The sequence below is a fragment of the Perca fluviatilis genome, chromosome 15, assembly GCF_010015445.1.
Source record: "Perca fluviatilis chromosome 15, GENO_Pfluv_1.0, whole genome shotgun sequence".
In the NCBI taxonomy this organism is placed as follows: domain Eukaryota; kingdom Metazoa; phylum Chordata; class Actinopteri; order Perciformes; family Percidae; genus Perca; species Perca fluviatilis.
In genome coordinates, this window is record NC_053126.1 from 25,371,966 (window position 1) to 25,382,647 (window position 10,682).

General features: G+C 39.8%; 1 protein-coding gene and 1 long non-coding RNA gene across 2 annotated transcripts; one reads left to right on the top strand and one right to left on the bottom strand.

Moving 5' to 3' along the window:
• Positions 1 to 11: 11 nt before the first annotated feature.
• Positions 12 to 1,377, top strand: LOC120574001. The gene is made up of 2 exons (XR_005641810.1): positions 12 to 140; positions 1,062 to 1,377. It is a non-coding gene; the product is annotated as an uncharacterized LOC120574001 (long non-coding RNA).
• A 3,357-nt stretch (positions 1,378 to 4,734) lies between these two features.
• Positions 4,735 to 8,293, bottom strand: LOC120573999 (zinc finger protein 32-like). The gene is made up of 2 exons (XM_039823963.1): positions 7,621 to 8,293; positions 4,735 to 6,046 (listed from the first exon to the last, which is right to left on the bottom strand). The coding sequence occupies exons 1-2, from the start codon at positions 7,811 to 7,813 to the stop codon at positions 5,106 to 5,108; spliced, it is 1,134 nt and encodes a 377-aa protein (XP_039679897.1). The 5' UTR covers positions 7,814 to 8,293; the 3' UTR covers positions 4,735 to 5,105.
• Positions 8,294 to 10,682: the final 2,389 nt, after the last annotated feature.

The following is a 10,682-nucleotide window of genomic DNA, read 5'->3' on the forward strand; positions in this document are numbered from 1 at the left end:
GGGGGGAGGGGGTCCTCGGTTTTCATTTTCAACTGAACCAATTCAGAGCACATAGCTACAACCACAGTTGCTCTTCCAATTCATCCTCATGTACACTCATCATAGCCCCTGGAGGCTTTCAGAAGATGACCGGGGGGGAGGTGTGTATCATAACTTTGCTTATCTTCTGTGCTTCTGTCAGCTTTGTTTGGCACAGCACCGTGCTGCCTTCACGGAAACGGGACTTCAGAGCATCATCTTAAATGAGCTCCGTACTTCAGCGTGAAGCTGCGTTCAGATAAAAAAAGAAAACAAAATGATGTATATTACATTTCACAGTAAAAGTTTTTCGTCAGATCATTTATAGAACACAACGTTTCCTACTACACTTGAAGGCAGCGTCATTTCACGGAGAAAGAGAGAAAGAAAAGAGACGAGCGAGAGATATCGACTGTGCTTTGTTGTTTGACAAGCATTTAGCTGTTTCACAAACTCCCGGGCAGTTCAGGGCTTGTGTTTGGTGTTTTAAAACTTTTTTTGTTGAAGCGATAGAGGCAGTGATGTCACTGTTTACTGTACGGGATTCTCACGCCTCCTCAAAACGCAGAGCGACGTGGGGTTGCGTTTCTCCAAACGTTTTTTTCTACTATTTACTGGCAAGACAGGCGATAGCAAACCTAGACTCTTCTAAGCATCAAAAAAGCACTCTCACTAACTTTCACAGGTTGTAGCCTAAACGTATTTCCATTCGGAAGTTAATCCTTCTGCCTTTACCCCTTGATAAGTGCCAGCTTGTTTTCAGTTGGAACAATTCGAATATAGATTTAGATTTGAATGAAAAATAGATTTGAATGTTAAATTGCTAGCTGTTTCTGATTGGCTACTGTTAGTGTCTGTTATACTTAATTAAAGTTTGAATGTTACATATCTAGTCGTTCTGATTGGCTGCTGTTAGCTTATTTAAATTGAATGTCAAATAGTTGCCTTTTTTTTTTTTTTGAAACACCTGTAAATATTATTTCTATATGTTGATGACCCTTCCCAATCTGCCTGCCTGCCATGTTCTGCTCCTTTGTCTGCAGGTACTGGGAGTGGGCGGGTAGGTGGAGCTGGGAGGGTCTTCTGTACCTGGCCATCTGGCCGTGGCTTGCAGAAGGCATAAAAGACTGCTCTCCTGGGAGTCTCTGACTCTCTCAGCTGGTCCTACTGCATCCATCTGCCATTTTGTTCTTTGTTTGGTTTGTTGCACCTTACAACACACATCATACCATTCATTCACTCATCCACACAGGGCAAACACGACTGATGTCTTCTACATTTACACACCCCACTATTGCATTTATGTTTAGTTCATTTGTGTTATTAGTCTATTTAGTTAAATAAACCACTTTTTGGTTATTCTGTGTGTGACCTCCCTTTTGTTGCCGGCCTTGAGCCAGACGGTAACAATATTCACATGGCTTTTTTGATACCTGGGAAACTAATATATTTTGTTTGTCATTCACTGATATATTTTGATTATTTTTGATAACAATAGTAACAACAATAATAGGCCTAATATTAGCGCGTAATCATTAATATTTGGGGAAATTAGCCTACATCTTATTTGATGGGGGGCGGTTAAGGACCTGGATAATGTATAGGGGAGGCGCTGGCACAAAAAAGGTTGAGAACCGGTTTAATTAATTGAATTAGTGGTAAATTATGTTTGTTCTATCGCTAACATTTCACAGTTTCTGTCTTCAGTTTGTGAAAAGGGTCTATTCCCCTCCCCCCTTCACTTTCAGCCTTGTAAGAAACTAATTTAGATAAGGATGCTGCTCTTCCAAAACTCTCTGTTCATTCTTAGACTTAAATGAACATTCTATGCGCAAAGAATAAATACTTAAACTACTTTGTTGAGTGAATCCTTATTTCATCTCTAACCCTAGGTAATATAACTCCACCAAGCCAAGTAATAAGTAGACATACAAAGTTTGGTTTAAAGCTAGGCTTTGGCAGGCATTCGGGTCTGGGAAGTTTGTGTGTGACTCTACATGAGGTTTGACCTTGGCCCCTTTTAAGGTGTGTGTGTGTGTGTGTGTGTGTGTGTGTGTGTGTGTGTGTGTGTGTGTGAGAGAGAGAGAGAGTTTGTGTGATGTAAATATAATTCAGTGGAATTGTAATTTACATTGTTGTGATTTAATTAAAGAAGGTAGCAGAGCTAGTTGATAGATTAAACTTTTGCTGTATCCGGTCGGCAAAACTCCGAACACATCTTCCTTTTTTAAGAATGACTTCAGTGCCGTTCTTTGTTCTTTTCTCAAAGAAAAGCTGAACTCCAAGTCTTCCAGAAGACCGCTGTTCCCAGCAGCAGCAGCCATAAGCCCGCCCACCGACTCTATACACGATGTGATTGACATGACCAGAGTTAGGTTTTTCCAGCTTGCAAGCCAACGGAGAGTGCCTGGACCCTCCTGGCTGCAAAATAAAGTTGCTGCCGCTAGGGCGTGTCTAGATTTCTAGGCTACTCTAATTACATAATGTCTGTCACTTAGCAGAAGGAGGCTCTTTGTTCACATGGCAGGAAGAACTTCTGTCGCCTCTCTGTCTGGGGGCCGTCTGTTGATTAGATTAAGACCAAAAGACTAACTTGAAAAACCGGAAGTAACCTCAAAACACATGGATTTGGAAATAACGCCTTCTTATGGGTGACGACGGACCACTGGAAAAAGTGTATGAAAGAGAGAGGTACAAGATTAAGATTCGGTTTTCCTAGAAGTGCTCTTCTAACTGACTGAGACGACCAAGCTACACTCCTGCAGTAGCTATGTTTCCATCTAATTGTCAAGCGAATTTTAAGCAAATTTTTAAAATTAAAAAAGCGTTTACATCAACTGGTTTAGAGTGAATAAACTACGCAAAAAATGCATTGTCATCGCATTCTACAAGTTTGCCACCTGTGCAGAATACAGGGTTGTGGTGCAGAATACCGGTTGTGGTGCAGAATACCGGGTTGTGGTGCAGAATACAGGGTTGTGGTGCAGAATACAGGGTTGTGGTGCAGAATACAGGGTTGTGGTGCAGAATACCAGGTTTTGGTGCAGATTACAGGGTTGTGGCAGAGACATTTGGTGTCAGCCAGACAACCGTTCACCGCTGTGTAGGTGTGCAGGGCCATACGATTCAAGCTGTTGAACCAATTCGTCAATTTACCCGACGTGGCTGAGGCACAGGCTATAGTGCACCGCAACTCCACCACGCACCTTGTGCCACAAGTTTACAGCGCACTGGATGGACCCATATCCCGATCCTTCCCCTGGAACTATAATCAGTATATTATAAGCATCTTTCCGACCAAGTAGTTACAGGAACGTAGTTATAGGAACAGTCCACTTCTAAACAGTTCTACTAACTACTCTCCCCTAACACCAGTTTTTCCCCATTTGCATTCACACTGGCCAAGTGGCCATAGGGACTGACCTTTTGTTATTATAACACAGCCATCTATCCACCACTATACGAAAAGGGAAAAGACCCTGCCCTGAAGTAGGAGCTGAAAGAGTTACAGGACTGTGGTCAGAGGAACTTAATAATCCCCAAATTGGTCCAGTCAGAACACGAGAAAAAAAGGGTTCTAGGAACATTATGTTCTAGGAACTGCAAAAATCCTTCCGGTCGGAAAGCGGCTATTGTTACACGTTTGCTAAGTCACAACTTATTCCGCAAAGCTCTTTCCATCTCTCATTTTGTGCGTTTAACTCTTTCGAAAAAGGCAAAAACCACCTCAAACGAGCGTAAAAACCTTTTGCGAATTTGAGGACGTCTTTTCTAATTTTGCCGTTTCCATCAACATTTTCTAATGCGATACTTCAAAATGCGATACTTCAAAATACGTTGATGGAAACATGACCAGTGAGAAGTTCTAAAACTAAAACTTCTCTTCTCCAACTTCTCCTGATGTGAATGTCCCAGCACTGTGTGTATCGACTGTAAAAGTGTCTCGCTGTGTAAATTAATTAGCTGAGTGGTAATGGTAAAAACAGTTCAAGTGTAGTTCAGTTACTTAAGTCACGTTCTGTCTTCCATACCACAGTATTGCATACCTGACAGAAGTAACCGATGAGGATGAAGGTGTTTTTTAAATATATAGCCTATATATAGAGACAGAGATTGAGAAAGCGATATCCTACATTTAAAAAAAAAAATGATAGGAACCAACGCAAGGCCCTTTACCATCATAGTTTTATACAAATAGGACAACAGCGCCCCCAAGTGACTTTACTGTCAAATGACCATTAATGTTAACAGAGATGTGACTCTACAGTACATACTGACCTCTTCCTTGGTTTTGAATGAGCTGCTTAGTTGCACAAGGCAATTATTGATTAATTGCTAGTTGATTACGAATTAACTATGCACATTTGGAAAAGCCCATACATTTACCTTATTAGTTTCCTCTCAACAAGTTACAAGGCCACCATGAAAAACACTAGCCTCTAGCAGTGATAGTTTTGGTCCACTGTTTTCAGCTTGTAGCCTTGTTGGTGGTGAAAGATCATTAAAGCAAAACTTGAAGGAGCGGCTTGTCACTAAAATGAGAATAGCTGGTCAACCTTAAAGCCGGCCCACCAGCTGAAGATGTTGCTATCTCCGGGGCTAACCCCCTTCCCTTTCTTTAACCAGCAGGTAGCAAGCGAGACTCACGAACCCGGCTTGGCTCTTGAGGAGAGAGGACTGCTTTCTGTAATGTGTTCTCAGATCAATCATGTCCAGAACAGTTTCTACCTTCTTTTAATCCAGAGTTTTATCACAGCTGAAACTTTCATCTGAACCAGCGGTTTTACTGCCGCTGCTGTCAAAAACATAGTTCTGATATCTGACATGTGACTGCCTAGTTCATCTTTTGTTTAAGTCTTTAACCGCACTTAGCCAGTAACGATTGTCATTCACAGACAATAATCACTGTCGATCAGTTTCAGGTTCACAAGAGTCTCCAGTCTTGTCATCAGTTTTTTGGTTCTGGATGTCTATGTGGATCTGATTTCCAGGCTGGTTCTGGTCCTCCACAGTCCTCAAACGGTTTCTCTCCTGTGTGGGTTCTCATGTGTACATGTAAATTTATTTTGTGTGCAAAAAGTTCCTTTTCAAACTGAGCAGCTGAAAGGTTTTTTTCCCGTGTGGATTCTCATGTGTACCTGTAAAGTATAACTCTGTGCAAACGATTTTTTACAAACTGAGCATGGGAAGGGCTTCTCTCCTGTGTGGGTTCTCATGTGTTTCTGTAAACTATCTTTCCGTGTAAAAGATATCTTACAAACTGAGCAGCTGAAAGGTTTCTCTCCTGTATGAGCTCTCATGTGGTTCTTTAGATGTGTGTTGTGGCTAAACTTCTTCTGACACACGGAGCAGCTTAATCGTTTCTCTCCTGTGTGGGTTCTCATGTGTGCCTGTAAATTTCCACTCTTTGCAAAAGATTTCTTACAAACTGAGCAGCTGAAAGGTTTTTCTCCGGTATGAGTTCTCATGTGTTGCTTCAGCCATGCCTTGCATTCAAATCTTTTCCCACAATCAGAGCAGCTTAATGTTTTCTCATCAGTACTACAGCTCGAATCACTGACAAAATCATCATCATCATCATTTTCCAAAGAGTTTGAACCTGACTGAGCTTCTCTGGTCTCTTTCCACTCATTACTGTCATCAGTCTCAGGTTCTGAAGAGTCTCCAGCCTGGTCTTCAGTATTTATATGTAAATCTATATCTGGATCTGAGTTCTTGGCTGGTTCTGGTCCCCCACAGTCCTCTCCATCAGTTTCTCTTTCCATTTGTTCAGTTTGTCTTTGATGAAGCTGTGACAGCTGAGGTTTCTCTTCATCATCTTCACTCTTCACAGGGACAGGAGTGAATGGGAACTTGGTGATATCAGCCTCCTCCAGCCCTTGAAGCTGCTCTCTCTCCTGACTGATCCAGAGTTCCTCCTGTTCCTCTTTAATGTGTGGGGGCTCTGGGTGCTGCTGGTCCAGACTGGGGCTCCACTCCCGCTGCTCAGGGGGAACCTCTTCTTCCCTCACCGACAGCTGCTGGGCATCTGCAGGAAACAGAGACGTTACAGAGAAATAATGTTGTTCATTCACATCACAGCTCAAAAACTTTCATTTAGTTGCTGTTCATTTTGTTGATCTGCTGCATTCTGCATCCAAGGACTGAGATTAAAAATTATGTCTAATGGATGTTTTACTAGGTTTAGGTGATTCTTTTGACATTTGCTGCAAACCATCTTCCCCTGCTGTCTCACAGAACTGTCTAATAATGTGAGAGTGAAAGGCTTTCCTTCAGAATGAAATGTGCATCCTTGACACCTGTTGTGTACTTTTCAAAGAATGAATGATTATTATCCTTGTTAGACAAAAACAATATAAAAAAGGTACAGATTAGATGCTCTTTTATATGTAATAAGTATTTAGAAAATGAAATGTCCAAATTCAGGGTGCAAAGTCTGTCCTATTGATGTAGGGAGAGTTAGAATAGAATATATCGTTAGTGTCATTTATGTTTCCAGTTGGAAAAATACACTGTCCTGTACCTGCAAAATAAACTAGTTCAACACCGGTAACCATTTATTTGAACTACTTTCAATTTCCCCGCAAACATGAACAGCATTTTACATATACAGTATCTCACAAAAGTGAGTACACCCCTCACATTTTACTCAATATGTCATAACTTTTAATGGGACAACACTGAAGAAATTACACTCTGCTACAACGTAAAGTATTAAGTGTACAGCTTGTATAACAGTGTAAATGTGCTGCCCCCTCAAAATAACAAAAGTCAGTACACCCTTATGTTAAATTCCCATAGAGGCAGGCAGATTTTTATTTTTAAAGGCCAGTTATTTCATGGATCCAGGATACTATGCATCCTGATAAAGTTCCCTTGGCCTTTGGAATTAAAATAGCCCCACATCATCACATATCCTTCACCATACCTAGAGGTTGGCATGGTTTTATGTGAGTTAGCCTAATAGCTGGTTTGATTTGCATTGAGAGATGATTTTATGAAAAGTACCCCATGGTATGGTGAAGGATATGTGATGATGTGGGGCTATTTTAATTCCAAAGGCCAAGGGAACTTTATCAGGATGCATAGTATCCTGGATCCATGAAATAACTGGTCTTTAAAAATAAAAATCTGCCTGCCTCTATGGGAATTTAACATAGGGGTGTACTGACTTTTGTTGCCAGCGGTTTAGACATTAATGGATGTGTGTTGAGTTATTTTGAGGGGACAGCACATTTACACTGTTATACAAGCTGTAAACTTAATACTTTACATTGTAGCAAAGTGTCATTTCTTCAGTGTTGTCCCATTAAAAGATATAATGAAATATTTACTAAAATGTGAGGGGTGTACTCACTTTTGTGAGACTCTGTGAATGCACTGCTAATAAATATGCTTTTTGGCAGAAGGTGGTGATTAGGCTAAAGTTACTGTATGCATTTTAATCTAGGCTCATTTCATTTCACATTTAAAAACTACTTTTCGACAAATTTTCTGTTTTTTAAAAGTTGCCCTCGAAATATGTTGTAATGTCCTACACTGTGTAACGTAAATGCTCAGTTCCTTTTCATCTCAGGGAGGAGAGAGGAGTGTTGAACAAACCTGTCCTGTGTAACCGAAGCTTAGGGGTGAAAACAGCGTCCAGAAGTTCCCGTTGTCGCTCGTTCTCCTCTTTTGACCGACACCGTTCCTCCTCGTACTCGGCTATCGTTGTTTCAAACAGCCCAAATATCTCTTCAGCAGCCGCGGTTAGTCGCTGCTTCACCGACTCTCTCAGCATTTGGACCTTAGACATCTTCACACAATCACACAAACTTTTTTTTTTCTTTACACAAACTCCGTCAAAAACACTGTTTGCTCTCCACCAAACAGTCACGCTAGCTATGTGCTGCTAACCAGCTAGCATGCTACGCTAACTTCGATAGCTTTGTAGTTGACCTACCGGAACGATGAGATCCGAGGTAAAACGTTCAGAAAAAGTTAAACAACACGAAGTCCATTCAGACCGGTTTATCCATACATACAGAGGCTCGGGTGGATCCACACTTTATCAACACAACAAAGGGACTGTGCTGTTGTTGGGACTCCCTAAACAAGTATTCCACCGGGATGGGAACAGTTCATGGGTGAAAAACTGAACAGAGTAGTTTTCTGGTAGTTTTGCCATAGAGTTTTGCAGGACTTCTTCTTTTTCCTTCTGCTTATTCTTCTTCTTTAGAGTTAGTGGCGGTTTGCAAACCAGCTTAAAGGTGCATTACCACATCCAACTGCAGTGGAGGGTGGAGCAAGAGAGTACGCGTAAAAAAAAAACACAACTTGATTCTTTTAGATAATTTAATGTCTTTCAAAAAATAATAATGTCGCTATATATCTGCCCCAACTCTGGCCCTTTTTAAAAAATCGGCTCAAATCGTTTGTTTGCCTCTACTGTCTGGTTAACTCTGCTTAAATTGCTGCTGCTAATTTGCACTAAAATTATGTGACCTCTTGTTGTTTATATAGCCTACACTTTATTCTTTTTTACTTTTCTATGCTCTTGTTGTATATTTTGTGTAAATCCCTTTGAATTGACTGCGTGTATGAAAGAGAGAGTTGCAACATTAAGCTGCTGTTTTCCTAAAAGTGCTTTTTAAATATAAACTGGGGTCTCTTCTAACTGACAGAGAGGAACTATATAATATGGGTTACACTCCTTTACAAGTTACAGTGATGAGTTCTAAAACTTCTCACAGCGCTGAGATGCAAAACATCTAAAGAGTGGATTGCAGGTGGTGGAGCATGCATGCAACAAACTCGTGTGAAAATAATGTAGCTGAGTGGTGATGGTAAGTGTAGTTCACGGTACTGTTTAGCCTACACCTGGCAGAAATGAGGATGAAGGGGTCATGAATTCATAAAAAAAAAAGTTGGGTATACAAAAATTATTTTCTGTAAAAATAAAAGAGAATATTTGTCAGAAAACACTTGAAAAATATAGAGAGACCACATTTAAAAGGTGAAGAATATGGATGAACCAGCAAGACAAGACCCTTTGCCATCATTGCATCCATGTTTTATACAACAGCGCCGCCAAGCGACATTACTGCCAAATGACGTTGAATATGAACAGAGACTACATACTGACCTCTTCCTTTAGTTTTGAATCATCTGTTTAGTTGCACCAAAGCAATTACTGAATTTAATTCATTGATAATACGAATGAACTGTAATAGGCCTACCTTTTCTTGCCTCCTTAAGTAAATCTATACTTCACATTCTGTCTCCCGGTGTTGTGCCGAGTTTTGCATCCTTGCAAGAATTGCATCCATTCGGGCAGCAACAATAATATCTGGCAAATAATGCATGTCTCTTAACACTCATCGCTGCCAAAAACAAATTCAAAAGTTATAGACATCATGATTAATCGTCATTGATGAAAATGACAAAAGTGTATATAGTTTTTAAACAGTCCTTTGCCTTAAAAATAATTTTCACTTGTGGATGCAATTCTCCGCAGGGATGCAGAACTTGGCACAACACCTGTCCCCTCAGGTAAAGAAAAGCTTCAGCATGCCAAACTTACTATTCACATCCATATGAATGAATGGAGGCTTTATTTAAAACATAAATAATAATAGCTACAATAAAAGCTAAAAGAACAAAACACAACATTAACTTAACATGTGCAAAAAGGAATAGGAAGAAGCAAAATCTTATTTAATACTACCTTTTCCACTACTATATAATAATAATAAAAATCATCAATGGCTTCATATTCATATCATATCCAATTTTTAACGCATTCTTTACAATTTGCTACATATGTAGACGTACTATATACTCACACACCACAAAAAAACAAAACATACATATTTACATATGTATAGCCTATATTCAGCAAAATAAATAATCAAACAAATAAATAAATATTCTGACAATGTCATCTCACACACACACACACACACACACACACACACACACACACACACACACACACACACACACACACACACACACACACACACAAACTAGAGGTGGAGTAAGGTTTTACAGTTTTTTCCCATATTTTTTTAAACCATATTTTTTTTACCATTTGAAACACACATTTCATATGACCTAATTCAGTTTGAACCCATTACCCACTGTTGTTCACTACTGTGAATGAAGTACACAGAGAAAGTGCAAATTTAATGTACAAGTTCACCAAACACTACACAAGACCAATGCTGCAGACTGAGGAACATAGAATGCATTTCTCTCCATATACCCAAATCAGTCAACATGTCAACATGGAGAATCACAACCAAACATGTTCCAGTTTTCATACAGCTACTACAGTAGTGGGCATAACACTATTAGCTCAGCAAACAGACAAACCTAAAATATACTTCTGTGTCTAATGTCTACAAGTGTGTTTGGTGTTTTGCAAATCACTGTGTGTATTGTTTTGCAAAAAGTGTGAGGCTGACATTGTGCTTACAGTAGTGCACATCTGGGCCAGTGATTTGCTCCTTGAGTGTAAGGTTTTGATAATTGTGTAATACTTTTGATTTCAGTGTGTAAGCAATCGGCAAAAACTGTAAAGGAAAGTAAGATACAGTGTAAGATAATCATTAGAAGAATAACAAATATACAATACAAAATAATGAAATAAAAATAAGAGAACATGAGAATAAAATAGAATA